Genomic DNA, 16815 nt, shown 5'->3' with positions numbered 1-16815 from the left:
TTGAAATGTAATGGCAATACATTCCTAGGTTAACTAAAAAATTATATTAACCGGCAACGTTCGACGGAGAACGCATCTCTGTCTTTGTTTAATTTCATATTTACGTATACCCCACAGATTAAAGAGTACCTCTGTGATCTGTGCGTAACCCAACCACCTGTGTGACGGTTGTTGTCAAAGTTGATCAGAATATGAAATAAAACCAAACGGTTTTTCCTGATGATTTTATGAGAAGTTCTGTATGTTTCTTTCTGGAATTAACATTGTCGATTTATCAGGTTACTGTTTTGATATTTGAAGGAGAGTATTGTTTTTATCAATATATCAACAGTATCGGAATGTATCAAATCCGAGTTTTGTCAGCTCGATATTTTAAATCAAGAACACAAGTCCAGCATTTTTATTAGTTAGCAAATGTCCAGTGAAACTACAGTAGTGCTAATTTATTGCCCATGAAATGGCTGCCGAAATGGGAAGTGAAATAAAGAATGATCACGTTAAAGCATTTGAATCCCTATCGATTATCAGCCATAATTGCAGTTCTGGCCCTTCATTGCGAGGTTAGTTTAGTTTCTATTAATCCCTTAATCTCTTAGATCCCTAATCTGGATTTCTGACCAGTTATTGTATCAACAATGTGACCATTTATTTAACTTATGCATTTTCTTCAGCATCCCAAGTGATTAGAATCTGTTTGCAATCTGCTAGGTTTTGAAATGTTGTTTTAGGAACTCAAAAGCTGAAAATCACAGAATGTATGAATGAACTTGAGAAGATTGTTTATTTGGTCGATGCACACGTGCCTAAATTGCGGGAAAGAACAGCATTCTCGTACCACCTGCAAGCGGAACAAGAAGAATGCAAGGAAGCAGCTGACGAATTTCGCCAGTTTAAAAAGTTGATTTTTCCCCCTTGCAATCAAACTTTAGAAGATGGTTTTAACCTAATTATGCAACAAATTGCCGAGCTACCTAAAGGTAATTCGAATTATATACAGGGTGCGCCAACGCGAACATCGATCAGAAAAGGCATTTTAGCTACAGAACTAATTACTCAGGCAGAGCGAAAAGTCTGCCCAACACAGTAATTGGACCATCAACAGATTTATAAGTTTAGCCCTTAAATATACAGGGTACTTCACCGGGATCTACAGGGTGGTTCTCAACTAAAGTGAGAAAATTCATACATATAGACATATTTAGACAAAAATATTGCGTGTCAGAGAAATTTGTCTTATCTGAAAGTTACCTAATAGTTGTCGGTCTCGGTTACAGGGTGTTAAAGTGTAAATAAAATTTTCGTTTTTTATATTCACCAGTTTTACGATTACCGAAAAAAAATTGTGTGGGGGTTTTTTAGATCCACTAATTCAAGTTTCCTAATGCGTAGTTTGTAGTTGCTAGAGGCCGTCAGCTGCAATGTTCTGGACCGATTTAAAACATAAGAACTTTTTCGGGTTTTAAAAAATTGCTTTTTCATTCGCAACTTTTCGTTCTCCAATCTTATACAGGGTGCTTCTCAAACGAAAAATGTGTAGTTTCAAGTCGATACCTCTTACCGTTTTCAAGATATTTCACATTGAAACCTGTAGTAATTTTTTGAACTAGGTAACTCAATTCGGATCTCTAAATAAAAGAAATATTCTGCCCGAATTTTCAATAAAACAGAACTTTAGCAAACATTAAACAGTATTTATTTAGGCACATTAAGAAATATTTTAAACTACTTATAGACAATAGAAATAGTCTTGCGAAGAGTCTCCTGGCTTTTCATTTGTGTTGCCTGCCAAGTCGTTCAAACATTAGAACTTCAATAATAAAATTTGAGATTACCTTTTGAGGCCCGATATCTTAGTTAGGGGGAGCTAAGAAACTTTTTTATGAACATACCACGTGTGAACTTGTGATGAACAAACAATATTTTTTGACCCCCATGTAAGTATGCTCTCGAGAGTTTGTCACAACGTAAGGCACATACTGTATAGATCGCGGTGGTTCCCGATCGGACACCCTGTAATTAAGATATTTAACACTCTTCAGAACATAGTGGGTGAACTCTCCACTTTAGACTAGTACAAGTTTGCGGAAAAAGAGAAACTTTAAAATCAATCGTAGTTTTTACCCATCCAGATTACGCACTTCAGTAATAAACATTTCGTTATATTTTGATTATGTTTAGATCCAAAAATGGGAAAAATATTTAATACCTCGTTTAACTGTTAAGATGGACCTGTTGATGAAATATGTTTAACTGTTAGGTAAGGTAAAGTGGGAAAAATGCACTTCCATTTTCGAAGAGTATAAATATGTTAATAACAGTATAATTAACAGCCAGTAGTGTCAGAATATCGCAAAATTTTGAACGGCAATGATATTTAACGACTTATCAGAAGAACCATATTTTAAAACGGTTCATTTGCAACTTTTCTTTATTTTGAACCCTTGTGCATTCATTATTTACAGTAAATTACAACAGCTTTGCACAATTGCATTTATGCTCTTTCAGAATGGACAATAGTTCAGTTAACTTCTCAGTATTCCCCAGAAGAGCATATTAACTTCAACCGTAAAAGATACTATTCGACCGGTTTGCACATTTCGGTGTTCAATTGTGGAACGGATAAAGCAGTTCCGTTTGTGGTCACTGTACCTCCTCCCACAGTAAACGGAGTCAAATTAGAGTTAATGCAGGCGCACATGGATGGTTTGGCTAATTACCAGTCCGAATTGAACTCAAGAGTGAACCAAAAAGCTTTTAGAAATTATCGAGATAGATTAATTTATGTTCAGAAATATGAAGAAATAGAGATGTGTCTTAAGGTACCTGCTTGTATCACTTGTATTGGGCTACTTGTACATCTGTAATATTTTGCCTGTGTCTTCTTATTTCAATATCATCTGGCTTTTCAAATTATTTTATTATTTTTAGTCTTGTCTATCTACTAACTATTTAAAAACAAAAAACATTTTTTTCTGATACATAAATATGATATGTTTCGTCAAATTAAAAGCTATTTTGCAACTAAAAGGATAATTTTAAATTATTCTCGACCTATTGTTTTAACAGTACAATTTTATATTTGTTTCCCAAGAAAAAAATTATCTGATGAGGTGGACTTTGGACTTGATCACTATGTGAACAGACGGGAACAACAGAAACACTTTCAAATCATCGGATAAACTAATGCATGGGACACGGGCTTAAGCCGTAGCGAGTAAAAGAAATCGATTTTAGAAACATACTACAACAGTTTCAAACAAAAGGAAATGTGAATGATAAAAAGCAAGAACACCAAAAACGTGTTACGGGCGAAACAAGTGCAGCCTTATGGCTAGTTTGCTCGCAAATCCTCATACAAGTTGCAGAGTTTTTGGCAAAAACTTGTGTTTTGTTTACCAACGTAAACCAATTCTCCAAAGACGGAAGACTAAATTGTCACAATTTTTATTTTTACGGCAATGAACGTCCAGCACAAAAGTAAGCGTAAGCATTAGTCATCCTTTAACTTTTATTCAAAATTCACTGTGTAAATTACAGCTTAGTTCCAGAAGCGGATTGTCCTCGTTTTCTTCTAAAATAAACTCAATGTCCACTAATTCTCGAATAAAATTCAGCATGAGATAAGTTTGTATTCATGACACAATCTAGAATCTGCAAGCATTCAACTGCTCAACAAAATAAACGTTACTGACAAATTTGAATTAACTTTAAAACTGAATAAATTCTGACTGCATAGAACAAATTGATTTCTGTTTGAAGCATTATTAAGTGCAAGTCTTTTTCGGTTATATTTCGTTTAAATTCTTGGTAGTGGCTCGAGTACATGTTGGGTAAATAAGACGTCGGTTAAGGTCCACTATAATTTATTTTCAAACTACGCGTTTCGGTTATTTTATATTATAAGCATCATCAGGTGTCAAAGACCTAAAACTACGTCACTGGATTTGTAGGTACAAACATAATATAATAAAATAAAAAATGCGTACAAGTAGCCCATTTATAGAGAATCCCATGTAGAATAGAATAAATTGTCAAATTTTAGGAGACCATCCAAAATATAACATGCCATTGGTTGCGCGAATGGCGATGCCTGCTTTCTGGGAAGTTTGAAGAGAAAAGAATTGATAATTTTATCAGAGATGAATTGGAAGAAATAATAAAAAATGTGTAAGGAATTGCTTATAAATTACATTACGTGTCAAAAGACATTATCCGGTTTGCAAATTCATGATTAAAGCTCGATCCATATTTACCAGCACGTGGCGTGCCCAACACGTAACCGGATATACATGAAAAATACAAGTGTATTCATATCATACAACTAGTTAGTTAGAAGACGTTCTTGAGAGTCAATCGTGCCCAAAAAGTGTAAATAAAACTGAGGAAACGGGGGCATCCTGCCCATCGCATACATACAAAACGAAAAATGAAAAATAGTTCTACACTTTATACAAAATGAGCTTATAATGTACCTTACAAATTGATCTCTTGAACTGATCTGTTGCGGTTATAGGCGCACCACCTGAACCATGCTGCGCCTGCGACTGCGTCAAACGCAGCACCGAGTCGCAATCGTCGATCGCACCACCGAAACCGTACCTTAGAGCCATTTCACCCGGGCACTCTACAGCGCTTCTCAATGGCGCTGCTGAGAAGCGCGTTTTGAAGGTGCATTGATTTACATGGAGCTATTCATACGGGTGCATAACTAACGTCGAGAAGCGCCACTGATAGCGATACATTGGTTCAAATGCTGGCGTTCACACGAGCCACTTCAGTATGCTTCACGTTAACGTTAAGCGCTGCAGAGTGGATGGTACAATGTTAACGTGCGCTTATCAGCAGCGCCACTGAGAAGCGCTGCAGAGTGGTCCGTGTGAAATGGCTCTTAAGTTCGCTAAGGATGAATTCGTTGGAAGCAAATGCGCAGAATATTTCTTTGTCTGTCTGGTTACGTGTTGAGCACGCCAAGTGCTGGCAAATATGAATCGCGCTTAGGCGTACATTATTCTATTAATTTGAAGATTACCTGAGCAAACCGTCTCAAACAGAGCGAAAGACTTGCTTTACTATGTTGCCAAAGGAGCATTGCATTTGAGCGATAAAGAAATTATCTCTTCAATGGCGCAGATCTTTGGAGAGGAAGCCCCTTTGAAGGTCCTAGTTCGTTTAATAAAAAAACTGAATGTTGAATTATTCTCCCAATTTACCAATTTCGCAAAGCACCCACTAATTTTGGTGATTGATGAGGTAAAATCCATTTGAGGCCAATTCCAAGACATTTATATGCGCCTTATTTTTAAGAACTTGGACAATTTACATTGGGAAATGATGCACGTGCTGAGAGAAGAGTCTGTGACCAGAGTACCGTCTTTGCATTTTGCATATATTCTTTTCAAAATGCATGAGAAAGACATGGAAAACGGATATAAGGTTTTTTATTTTGTTGATTTACTAGAGGAAACGTGAAGTCGTTCACATTTGTTTTCAGATAATATCGAATTATAAAAACGGACAATATATAGTAAATCCGGAATCAAATTTGCAAAAAATGGAGATTCGTATGATGGGATTCTATAAATATTGGCTTGAAGACTGGAAGGGAATTAACAATCGTCAGCCGACTAGTAAAGAATTTTGTGCGATGCTAGAAGATTCGGACATCTTTAGGCAAGTCCTATTAATAACCAAAATAACAAGAAAATTATTTTTTGGGGTTGCAGTTACAGTGGGCACGGAAACGGCACACATATTGTGTCTCTGAATGATCTGAGACCCCTTCACATTAAAGCCGTGGTATTAATGTTTGGATGCGCCAGCACCCGCATACAACGCCAAGGACCGCAATCCGATACTTTAAGCTCTTATCATGTCTACTTGACATCACGATGGTAATTTTTGAAAAACATTCGATGCATGAATAGAGATTTATGTAAAAATGTTTCTTAATTTCAGCCCCTGTCTTCTCGGCATGCTTTGGCCGGTGCATGACTTACCGACTGATCAAATAACAACTTGTTTATTGAGTAGTTGGCTGCCATCCACAGCCCCAATCCCATGGGAAAACGTCAATAAAACATTGTGGCTCAAAGCGCAGCAAACCGGTTAGTTGAAATCAAATTATACTTCTCAATTTTCAAGGGTTTCCCGAAATTAAGGTCCAAAAAAACCAAACAGGTTGTCAGATCAAGAAAACTGGTACACATGAGAGGTGTGTATGGCACTTTAACGCGGATTTTAGAAAAAAAGGCGTCTTTTACGGTTATTTATCGAAATTCTACAAACCGGACAGGTATTATGGAAGTTACTAATTACTCGGCAACTGTCGCCTTTTTGAAAACGCTGATCTTTTGTAAAATGTATGACCTAAACCGTCGATTCTCGACAGCCGGCAGGGTTTTTTACCATTTGTACCGGCAGAAAACAGTTATTTTTCTGAAACCCACTTGGGTTCTAACGTTCCAATTTCGCTTTGGTATTAGGTTCCAAAAGTAACATGTTACTTTTTAAATTTTTCATTAAAAATTCGCAATGACGATAGTAGAAATAGTGATGATAAGTAATGATTTAGTTTATTTTAAAAAATCTTAGGATTGGTAAACTAAAACAAATATATTCTAAAAACAAAAACAAAACATGGGTCATAAGTAACTACTTAAAGAAAAAAACTGATAATAAAATCGAATGCTTTAAATAAAATATTTTTTCTTTATTTCTGTTGTGCTTAAAATAATCTTTGTAATTTTAATAAGCAAGCAATAGTATAAGAAGATTAAATCATTCACGATCTAACATCTTCAGAAAAAAACTTGGCGGATAGTATTTTTGACAATTACTTTCGAATGGAGATAGAACACAATCTAGCGAAGTACATGAAACGATCAAACTATTGAATCGATGGGTGTAATGCCCAGAAGCCGATCGGCACTAAAGAAAAATTATCCGTTCTCTTCAGGTACTAAAATTGTAGAATTAACATGTATTTTATATTTTTTTATTTTATTTTTGTTAATTTCGCATTATATTTCGCGTAATTACGCTGTTTCGTTTATTTCCACTGGCCACAAAAACGCTGTACACGCGTTCAACTTCTTTCTCTTTCGTTCTTACTGTTTTTCCTGCTATTTTCAATTGCAATTGCGCAAAAGGGAAAATAAGTCAGAATTTTAAAGGAAAACTTCAAGCTACAGTCGTTCGATTCTGCTAAACAGATAATTTTTTACTCGATCGATTTTAAATCACCAGGTTGAATGAATACATATAGCTGGTGTTAAAACTGTTGAGACTTGTTAAATTTCTATGGAATGCAAATATTTTAATGTTTGTAGGTGAATTCACCAGCACAATCGTTTCCATGAATCATGAATCTGATGTGGTGCTTTCGAGAGCTCTGGCTAATACAAAGCATAAGTTATTCAATTATGTATGCTTAGCCGCTTGTGTTGTCCGCGGTCTGCCCGTCAAAATAAAATTGATTGATAATTGATTGAATTGATAGTCTTGGTTTGCAAATATAACTGTTACTTTTTAAGTTTTTTTTAGTTAAGTTTAAGTTACAATTTGAAAGTTGTGTTTTGTCAAGTGTATATAAGAATGTGATTCATTTGCGAAACATTCGCCCTTTAAATGTTACAAAACATGATTTCTGAGCAGCTCTATAAGTTAATCAAGTACATGTTTTGTAACACTATTACTACACAAAATGCAGTATTTTATACAGATCTCAGTTTTTTTATTAAAGAAAAACCTGATTTAAAACAAAGTGTTCAACTACATATAAAGCTCAATTAATTGGTCACTTACAGCAGATGTCGTTAAAATACCTAAATCTGAAAAAAGTAATGTAATGTATAATGGCGGGGTGTAATCAACTAATGGATGTACGGTCTTAAGATCTGTTGATGATTTCCTTACTTCCGAAGTGTACTAAAACAAACGGATAATATTGAAAACACTAACGTATCCGAAACACATAAACTAATCATGGTTTGCAATTTTTGTTGTATACAAGTATGCATTTCCTCTGGAAATGCGTTATAGTTCCACCTACCTTATATTCTAGAGGTAGATCCTGTTGATTCAAAGGGAATACCCGGGAGAACTTAAAGCTTTCAGCCAACACGTAGAATGACTTTTTTAATTCCCGTGCACAAACAGCCATTGTGTAACTTCCAAGCTAAAACCACATACACCGCTCTATTATCTTTACTCTGCGTTGAGTTATTACTGGTTTATGATAAGTTGCTTAAACGCAAATCTAAACATGTTTTACCTTATTTACAATGCCACCACTTTCTAAAACACCCTCGGCTCCTATCATTATGAAATCTATTTGTTCCATCACATACCCAATTGCAGAATCCAGAATTAAAGTACTCCGAATTCCATAGGCACGCAATTCGTTGTGCATTTGTATACTAGAACAACATTAAATATTGGTTTGGTTAGTTAGTTTTTATCGTTAAAAATCAAGTATTATTTGAGCTTCATCACAGGCGGTAGCCAAATAAATGGATAAAGATCTGCACAAAAAGCTCATGCGGATCATTGCAATATTGAGCAGCCGAATGAGAGTACTAATTAATTCACTTTGCTCAAAGAGCAAAGGAAAGAATGATTATGAGTATGATTTGCCAATAGAAATTTAAAATTCTACAGTAAATTATGTGATTTAGATGCGGAATAACAAATCAAACTAAGTACTCACCCGCTGTTATCTGGACCAGACTGTGTGACAAAAACCTCAAACTTTTTGCCCAACTTAAAAGCATGGCAGAATGTTTGCAAAACAACCCTAGACCTTGAATGAGTTAGAATTTTCTAAAAAAGTTTTTTTGCTAAATAAACAACAAACTAAACCAGATTTTGCTGCTTACCGATCCATCTGCAATAAATTTGGATGCAAACTTAACAATTTTGCCTCTTGCCTCACCCAGCTTATTTAAAAACAGATTTCCTCTATGTAACATGATTTGTTTACATTCTTGGAAACTCTACAAGGTGGCAATTCAGTAGAATAGATATTGAAAAACACATAGTTCCATACTTACGCCGCCATCCAAACCAACTAATGTGATAAATCTTAAAAAAAGCTCACATGCTGATGTTATAACAGCAACTGGTAGGTCGGAATTTTTCATAACATGAATGGCACTCTTAAGATTCGTTTCCAGTTCTTGAACAGTCTCGGCTAAAAATCATCAAATTATTGACTAGTGCGAACAGTTTTATATACTTGTTTAACAATTTACTGAAACAATAATCTTTTTATGTATTTTTTGGATAATGATATAACTTGCTATAGAAACCTCAAGGTGACTTGTCTAAGTTATTTTTTTACTAATTGGAATATTCTCTGATAGCTTGAGATTCGAGTGTCGGATGGAAACTGTTTAGGTGATCGTTCTTAATTACCTTTTGATAAAATCGTTCTGTATTGTCAAATAAGAACACCCTTTATCAATGCGTAAAGAAAACGAGGAAATCCTGCATTTTTTACCCTCAATTTTTTTTTTATAATCTTTGCCATAACAAGTACTATAAACTAATGCTCTATGATAATGATCTTATTGAAGTAAAATTTAGTTAGACTTCTAGTAATTAACAGTCGTTTAGATAATGTGAAAGCAACAAGGCTGTTTCCATTTTATATTATTTCTAAAAAGTATGTTCAAATGTACATCTGCCAAGTGACTAAAATCTGGAAACTTCGATGTCACCGAGGTAGCTCTTTCAACGTCAAACTGATAAAGTATTATTGTACGGTCCCTTTAAACTTATTAACGAGTAGATTTTGTTCGAAACCAAAGTATATCTTAAGTAAATTATTAGTGTTTAAGAAACTTTGATAAGCAGGATTTTCGTTAGGTGTACGTACGCTAGTACATTTTATAATCTACCAATTGTACTCTCAAATGTTGAAAAACAATGAATTTATGGCTAAATCGGCTTTAAGTAACGTACATTTAGTCTGTGCGATCACTTCCATAAGTGTCCGAATTGCAGCAACTCCAGCTGAAACATCTTTTTCCGTTTGGACAATTTCTCGAAAATACTTCTGAACTTCTACAATAAAAAATAGTTAATATGGTACAGAACCGAATTACATGACTGGTTTTTTACTCTCGTCATTCATTTCAGCAACTTTTTAAAATTTGTTCATCAACTAAAAGCATCAATTTGAACCACAAATAAAAATTTGATCACAAATACAAAACCTTGACGCCACGTTGTTATGATAGGTTATTATATTATGGTTGTGGCGAGCTCTATCCGCCACTTCTCAACTAGCAACTTCAACCGAAACGCCAGCTATATATCACCGCATAACATCTGTGGCGTTTCGATTCAAATAGAACTTCCAACCTATGATCCGTAACCGGCGTCTAAGGCAAGGCCTACCTAAGCCTTACTGAAGAGTCCAATAGGTAGGCCCGAGACGAAACGCATGGTGCTTCAACGCGCGCCATATAAGTTATGTGCGTGTGTAGTCTGGGGTTATGTTCGAGGTTTCGCAAAGAACCGGCAATCTGGTTATTGCCAGTTCTTTTTTAATGTATACAATTAATACAAGAAAATGTTTTATGCAAAAATTCTTCATAAAATGTTGAATGACCTGTCGTGTTCGTAAAAGTATAGGTACGAAGTCAGGTAAAAAGACCATCGGACCTAATCTAATTTTTCCGTGATATTGGTTTTCTGTGCGATTCATTTAAACTTACTAACTAACTGTTAGCTAAATAGACGATCCTGATTTTTCACTCACTGTTTTATATTCAATGTATTTAAGGAAAAATAAAAAACGGAAAAATGGGACAAATATAAAGTACATGAGAGCCAATCCTATCTGCTAATTCCATGGAATATTTGCAAATATTTTAAATAATAATACTATTGATGACAGGTTTCCACGCCGTCTACAGGTTGCCACGCCCTGTTCTGAACGCACCCTAGTTGTAGTCGACAGTGTTGTTGTTCACAAAACACCTCTGTTGTTGCTGTTGCTAAAAATCCGTCAATTCTGTAGAGTAGACGCTGTAGACAGTAGTAAACCATAGCAGAGACAAGTCCTTGTCTCTGACCATAGTAAACAGGTGGTAAACATTGAGAATTCCTGTGCGGCATAGTAAGGTCTGAAAAAATAGTTGAAAAAGTTATTATTTTCGCAAAAAATATCATCTGGCTCTCTATTTAGGTGAATGTTCATGTGCTTTACATTTAGTCGCCTGCCATAGACTGGGACAGTTCGCTATTTATTACAATTTTCAATTATTATTTATTCTTAAATTAACCTAAGTACAACTAAAAACAACCACTTCTTGTTTTTTAACCACTTTAATCGTATTAACATATAAGGGAGAAAAGATGCAAACCGAAGAATATTACTGGTACTTTAATTGGATTTGCCTTTTACTAACACGTTCACTATCTGCACATTTTTTGACTTAACCTATTTTATTTTTACATAATTTTTTTTCAGCACCGATAATTTCTTCAAGAAAATGACTGACTTGGAATCTCCAAGGAAGAACAATGATTGTTATTTCTACTATTATTCTACATGCTCGAAGGTAAGTCTTTGCAATATATCAGCTAGTGTAAGCGCTACCATATGGTACTACCTACCTACCTAGCTTTAAATTACGTTTTAAATTTACGTACCCCCCTTTGTCATATTAAGTAACAGATTTCCAATAAACTAAGCCAACGTGTTCATCTAGCACTCGTGCTTCCAGTAGTCGTGCGGTCTTTATAGCTTGCATACTTCATAAGGGTTTTCCAATAAAAATTTACTTTTCATATTCAATATGCCCGTTCTTTGAAGACCAATTTAACTTGTAATAATGATGTATTAAACAGAATCTCTTTTTAGGAGGAGGTTACAGGATTTATACAGGGTCCACATTTGAACCGGTGTCCTGCAACCCCCATCGTTCGATGTGGACCAAACCTTGTTTAATATTGGAATTTCTATTTTAAACAGTTTTATTTACGATAAGCCATGTTAAGAAATTTAAACGTACTTAGTTATAAAGGTGTAACATGCGTTTTATATTCACAATTTTCGGAATCACGAATGTCTTCTGAATATTCTGATAAAGAAAGAAAATTGATCGCTTCCCATCCGAAAGTAGCACTCAGATTTTTGTTCATCTCGTAGGATAATTTAAACTTTCATCCTATTCGGTTAAACTTATTTCTTGGAGAAAAATAACATATTTTAAATGTTTTTAGTTTATTGGGATTTCAGGGTTTTCCGGTCTTTCGCGATTCAAATATGTTAAGAACTCAAAAACTTGTTGGTTTTTTCTAATTCATAATACTTAATGGTAATAAATGCACGGTTTTGTTGCCCTTTGTCGTAAAAGTTGTATCAAAATCCGGAGGATGTTCGGTAAACGAACGCCTGAGATTTTAAGTTCCTGGCCAACCTTTCGATACTTTACTTCGGCTGACGAGGAATTTATTTTTTTAAATGGATGAAATAATTCAAATGTTTCGATGGTGACATCCTTTTTTTTTGAACAATTAACTATTAATAGTTGGATTTAAGACTATTAAGGGTACGGAAGGTATCAACATTTGTTTGAAGCAATAAGCGGCAAATAGTTGCCATGATTTAGTTATAAACATTTAATAAATTAACTGAATAATCATTTTTCGAATATCTGTTCCATAAGTCGTCGCCAATGGTCCAATCTTGAACATCCGATGAACCTTTTTTATGTTTCCTGAACCATGAATGCGAGTATTTCAACAAAACTGCTGTGAAAACCTGACAAACATATTTACCTATTTTTTTTTATGAAATTGCCTTATTGAACTAAACGGAGATCTTGAGTTAATGAGAAATTAAATAATCTAAACGATCAATCTTAACTTGATTCTTTTCATGTTTATAAGCTACATTTACTGCAATTGTGAATAGTAATTATTTTTGTTTAATGTATTTCTATTGTTTTTTTTTAAATAGTGATCGAAGCAATATTATGTATAGTATACCAGATATTCTGCTATACATATAGCAATCGGCTTGCTGAAATTGCGCAGTGTAATAATATCGATATGAATTTTTAATTCTTTTTTCAGGGTGATAGCTGTGGATTTAGGCATGAGCCGTCGGCATTAGGATGTGAAACAGTGTGTTCTTTCTGGAAGGAAGGCAAGTGCTTAAACGTTCATTGCAACTTTAGACATATGGAGCTAAAGGTTGGTCGTTCTTATAGCTTGGTAAATATCTACATTTTTTCTTTTTGAGAATTTATATAACCCAAGGTAACATTCCAGTTATATTTTCTTTCAGAAAAACCGAAAAGCTATACCATGTTATTGGGAATCGCAGCCTGGTGGATGCTTGAAGCCGCACTGCCCATTTATGCATCATGCAACAGCTACCTCTACCCCGAGTGAGAATGCAGCCGAATTAAGTAAGTATGGAACATTTAATTACTAAATACTACTGCTGATTGTTGGTGCGGGTTAAAAATATGTTTCGTCTCAAGTCTTGTTTGGAAAATATATAGGGTGTCCCATTTCGGACATCCTGTATAACGTTACATTTGAATTAAATTTGTATTGTGTAGTGAACGCGTTCTTTTCATTTCATTAGGTCTAACGGTTTTTGAGATATTTGAAATTTTATGTAAAAAATGACAGTTGCAGCCACTCTAATAATTATTCATGTTTCCTATAATGGAATTTGTCATACTTAATTTGACTCGCATTTATTGTTGAAAAGGACTTACATTAATGGAATTTTGAAAACTATTAATACAAAGTGTTAAAAAAAAAGTTTCAAAATAGAGTTGGAAAAACCGCCCAAAATCAATTTTTTCAAATGGAAACCTCCATTTTTGATAATTTTGTCATATTCAGTATTAAAAATAAGTGTAAGTTTGTGTAACGATGTATATTCCAAAAGTGTTTAGTTTTCGAAATATTGCCAATTTAATGCTTTCATATGGCTATTTTGCAGCATCTTCTTTTAAATCCTGTCATTCTTAGTTGCAATGACGAAAGTGGCCATTTTTAATACAATAAAATGCCAAAGGAAAGCTGACATAGCTGTCAGTTACCTTTTGAAAATAATTAATAATCATGCCCGGGCGCTTAAATTATACAAACGAAGATTATTTAAACTTATTTATTATTTATGGAGAATGTGATAAAAGAGCATTTAAGATTTTGCACCAAGCAGAACTTTTATAAGCGCGTGCTTTATTATATTCTGTAATATTAATTTCAGATAAATCTGAAGCTGTAGTTCAGGAAAACTGTACGCAAGCCAACAATTATAGAAGCACGAATACAGTCGACAAGTTAATTGTGTCATTTGAAGACGGTATGCACCTTGTTAAATAGTTCAATATTTATAGTAATTTTTACTCTTGTTATAATCTTCAGAGTTTATTGCTTTTTTCAATTAATAATTGCGGAATTGATGTTTTTTAAATTATATATATGTAACAGAATTATTTTTAGTTAGTCTTTCGGAATTGGTTCTTTCGGTTTTAACAAACCAAATCAGAACGCATGATTTGTATACTTGATTAGACAATTTGTAAAAGGGTTGCTTCTTTGCATAATTCTATTAAATTGTAGTATTGATTAACTTATAACTCTCAGTATTTACTGCCGAGCTTACTGGTGCTTTTAATACAATAGATTGATAATTTATTATTAAAAATTGAATATCATCTTAGACCTACTGATATTTATGGATTTCCATATTGCAATTTTAAGATTTCACCGATTCTTAGTTACACTTAGTGCAAAGATGTAATTCATTAGTTGTTGGTCTGTATAAATTATTCGGCACTGTGCTCAATGATGTTTATGAGTAACGCTCTTACCCCTGAATGTAAAATTATAGGTACTTTAAAGAATTAAGAATAGTGGCAGTATTGGCCGACTAGTTAGAAGGGAGAGTTGTAGTTCTTCTTTTTCTTCTGAGAACAAGACCGATACGCAACTCCCTTAAAAAACTAAGTAATAATATTTAGCAGGTTCTACGATCAAAATTGCATTTACTATTTGGATATTTCGATCTAATGAAAAACTTTTTATGGCTGTTATAGTTGTGGATATTATTATAACAACTTTCCAAGTATCCGATTTGTAAGTGTAGATGCACTAGATCTGCTAGAATCAGTTACATTTACGTAGTCTTACCAGGTAGTTTCACAAAAATTGGCTGTTATATATAGGCACGTAAAAATGTATTAAAACTAATGAATATTTACTCGGAGAATGTTGTGTCACCAGTAAACTTTTATATAATATATTTAGAGGAATTGCTCATTTGTTAGTATAATAGTTATGGTATTGTAAGGTGCATTGGTGAATATGGGTTGGGAAGTATGGTATATTTTGCTCTATTAACCTGATTTGGTCGTAGTACGTAACATGAATGAATTGAATAAATGGGTCTGGCCGACCCGAGATTAGCTGCTACAATAGAATTGATCTAAAATTATATATACATATTTCATAATTGTTATAATATTTTTATTTTTTATTTATCATCAGGATGACTTATTATTATTATCCAGTCAGTTAATTTTTGAAACACGTTTTAAATCTGTTAAGATAGCAAACGTTATTTAAGAATAATTGAGATAAGCAATAAACGTCAGTAATTTAAGATAATTGTTGCAAAGCACAAGCAAATACATTTGCGCTGAGCAAGTTCGGTGATTTGTTGCTTACTTATCAAACGCATCTAGAAAGTTTGTTCCCCTGATATTTGCATCGAAATAAACTATGAACCAAGGTGAGTGCGTATAACTAATTAAAGGCGCTTCAAGAAATCGGTGATTGTGTCGTTTGAGTCCCTTAAAATTTTCAGTTTTTGCTTTTTTTACCTTAGAAACACTTCAAATTATCTCTTCACTGGAAACCCGGTTCCGAAGGCAGCAGCAGTTCCGACTAAGGGCATCCGCAGACTGGCGACACTTTTGTCGCTAGACAGTCTAGTCGCCAAGATCCGGCGACTTTGGTGCAGAATCGCGTAAATGGAGCGAGTAAAAGAGATGGTTGATTATTTCATATAATAATTTCGATTCGGATATTTTTTTATATAATTATTATCACGTATAGATATTTTCATAAAATGGTTTGGAATGTTAATGTTAAAATATGGCGTATTTGTCTTACTGGAGGTACGTGAGCAAGTAGTTCTTTCTAGTCACAGCGGAATTTATCTCCCACCTATTATAATTATAAAATATAACATATAAAAAAAGTGATAGGGGTATTAATCCAAGTGATAAAGTGTTATATAATATAGTAGATATTAACTTCTACAGTCACTGTAAATTGTTATTGAGAACTTAATTGAATTACGACCAAGTATGGAAAGCCTAAATAAGATTACAGTTCAGACTCTTTGAGATAATTAACATGTTCAACTAAACCTTGCAAATTGCTGAAGGGTGGAAATAATCATATTAAAAGGAATGACGGGACAAATAATCAAAACGGCAATGTTGAGAATAAGTAATAATAATGTATTATTTTTTAGCATTTACCTACCTTACTTTGCACCTACATAACATTAAGATGTATCACTTTACTATTAGGGCCTTGGTTTGGTTTCTATTTTTCTATCTATGTTTTGTATAAATGTCGGATAGTTTTAAAAATTACTTTGCAATAAATTTGTCATTGTCAATAATTAAAGTTAATAACAGAGCTTTCACGTACCTTAGACGTGGTATTCTATGGTCCGGTGTATACAAACAAATTAAATCTAGGGTTATGTATCAGTAAACAAAAGTTAAATAACATCAACGTGATTTTTTTAATGAGTGAATG

At 34.0% G+C, this 16815-nt stretch overlaps 3 protein-coding genes and 2 long non-coding RNA genes across 13 annotated transcripts; 2 read left to right on the top strand and 3 right to left on the bottom strand.

Annotated features, from left to right (window-relative positions):
• The first annotated feature begins 38 nt into the window (after positions 1 to 38).
• Positions 39 to 7721, top strand: LOC109535482 (separin). 2 transcript variants are annotated; one of them, XR_007281634.1, is made up of 11 exons: positions 39 to 560; positions 729 to 977; positions 2506 to 2819; positions 4043 to 4167; positions 5025 to 5250; positions 5305 to 5433; positions 5492 to 5670; positions 5724 to 5891; positions 5956 to 6104; positions 6159 to 6292; positions 7329 to 7486. XR_007281634.1 is itself a non-coding variant. In XM_048666975.1 (10 exons), the coding sequence occupies exons 1-10, from the start codon at positions 458 to 460 to the stop codon at positions 7484 to 7486; spliced, it is 1800 nt and encodes a 599-aa protein (XP_048522932.1). In that variant the 5' UTR covers positions 39 to 457; the 3' UTR covers positions 7487 to 7721. The 2 variants fall into 2 exon arrangements, 1 of the variants encoding a protein (XP_048522932.1); XM_048666975.1 differs by lacking the exon at positions 6159 to 6292 and having other exon boundaries at positions 7329 to 7721.
• LOC125504773 lies at positions 1671 to 6082 on the bottom strand. The gene is made up of 2 exons (XR_007281690.1): positions 5997 to 6082; positions 1671 to 2010 (listed from the first exon to the last, which is right to left on the bottom strand). It is a non-coding gene; the product is annotated as an uncharacterized LOC125504773 (long non-coding RNA).
• Positions 7711 to 10474, bottom strand: LOC109535481 (translation initiation factor eIF-2B subunit alpha). 2 transcript variants are annotated; one of them, XM_019901399.2, is made up of 8 exons: positions 10123 to 10474; positions 9964 to 10065; positions 9051 to 9190; positions 8877 to 8993; positions 8708 to 8820; positions 8273 to 8417; positions 8051 to 8176; positions 7711 to 7926 (listed from the first exon to the last, which is right to left on the bottom strand). In XM_019901399.2, exons 1-8 carry the CDS (start codon positions 10133 to 10135, stop codon positions 7771 to 7773), a joined length of 912 nt encoding a protein of 303 aa, XP_019756958.2. In that variant the 5' UTR covers positions 10136 to 10474; the 3' UTR covers positions 7711 to 7770. The 2 variants fall into 2 exon arrangements, with proteins under 2 accessions (XP_019756958.2, XP_048523065.1); XM_048667108.1 differs by lacking the exons at positions 9964 to 10065; positions 10123 to 10474 and adding an exon at positions 9415 to 9677.
• A 332-nt stretch (positions 10475 to 10806) lies between these two features.
• Positions 10807 to 16621, bottom strand: LOC125504769. The gene is made up of 2 exons (XR_007281684.1): positions 16534 to 16621; positions 10807 to 11132 (listed from the first exon to the last, which is right to left on the bottom strand). It is a non-coding gene; the product is annotated as an uncharacterized LOC125504769 (long non-coding RNA).
• On the top strand, positions 11044 to 16787 carry LOC109535480 (zinc finger CCCH domain-containing protein 11A). 7 transcript variants are annotated; one of them, XM_048667189.1, is made up of 6 exons: positions 11044 to 11130; positions 11480 to 11570; positions 13090 to 13230; positions 13304 to 13427; positions 14246 to 14341; positions 15869 to 16787. In XM_048667189.1, exons 2-6 carry the CDS (start codon positions 11502 to 11504, stop codon positions 15964 to 15966), a joined length of 528 nt encoding a protein of 175 aa, XP_048523146.1. In that variant the 5' UTR covers positions 11044 to 11130; positions 11480 to 11501; the 3' UTR covers positions 15967 to 16787. The 7 variants fall into 7 exon arrangements, 6 of the variants coding, with proteins under 6 accessions (XP_048523146.1, XP_048523155.1, XP_048523152.1 ...); XM_048667198.1 differs by having other exon boundaries at positions 11052 to 11130; positions 13090 to 13209; XR_007281678.1 differs by having other exon boundaries at positions 11103 to 11194; positions 13090 to 13209; positions 13288 to 13427; positions 14246 to 15772.
• Positions 16788 to 16815: the final 28 nt, after the last annotated feature.

This window comes from Dendroctonus ponderosae, unplaced genomic scaffold, assembly GCF_020466585.1.
Source record: "Dendroctonus ponderosae isolate FM_Combo_2020 unplaced genomic scaffold, Dpon_F_20191213v2 Dpon_F_20191213_1, whole genome shotgun sequence".
Taxonomy (NCBI): domain Eukaryota; kingdom Metazoa; phylum Arthropoda; class Insecta; order Coleoptera; family Curculionidae; genus Dendroctonus; species Dendroctonus ponderosae.
This window is presented reverse-complemented; position numbering and strand designations above follow the sequence as displayed.

Excerpts from the sequence above, each read along its gene's own strand:
- LOC109535480 (XM_048667181.1), top strand. The coding sequence starts at position 11,365 with ATGCAAACCGAAGAATATTACTG. Across the intron at positions 11,388-11,479 it reads CAAACCGAAGAATATTACTG|CACCGATAATTTCTTCAAGA; the intron begins GTACTTTAATTG and ends ATTTTTTTTCAG. Across the intron at positions 11,571-13,089 it reads ATTATTCTACATGCTCGAAG|GGTGATAGCTGTGGATTTAG; the intron begins GTAAGTCTTTGC and ends TTCTTTTTTCAG.
- LOC109535482 (XM_048666975.1), top strand. The coding sequence starts at position 458 with ATGGCTGCCGAAATGGGAAGTGAAATAAAGAATGATCACGTTAAAGCA. Across the intron at positions 2,820-4,042 it reads AAATAGAGATGTGTCTTAAG|GAGACCATCCAAAATATAAC; the intron begins GTACCTGCTTGT and ends GTCAAATTTTAG. Across the intron at positions 4,168-5,024 it reads GAAGAAATAATAAAAAATGT|ATTACCTGAGCAAACCGTCT; the intron begins GTAAGGAATTGC and ends ATTAATTTGAAG.
- LOC109535481 (XM_019901399.2), bottom strand. Across the intron at positions 8,994-9,050 it reads TAGTTGGTTTGGATGGCGGC|AGTTTCCAAGAATGTAAACA; the intron begins GTAAGTATGGAA and ends GCCACCTTGTAG. Across the intron at positions 8,177-8,272 it reads GTGGTGGCATTGTAAATAAG|CTTGGAAGTTACACAATGGC; the intron begins GTAAAACATGTT and ends ATGTGGTTTTAG.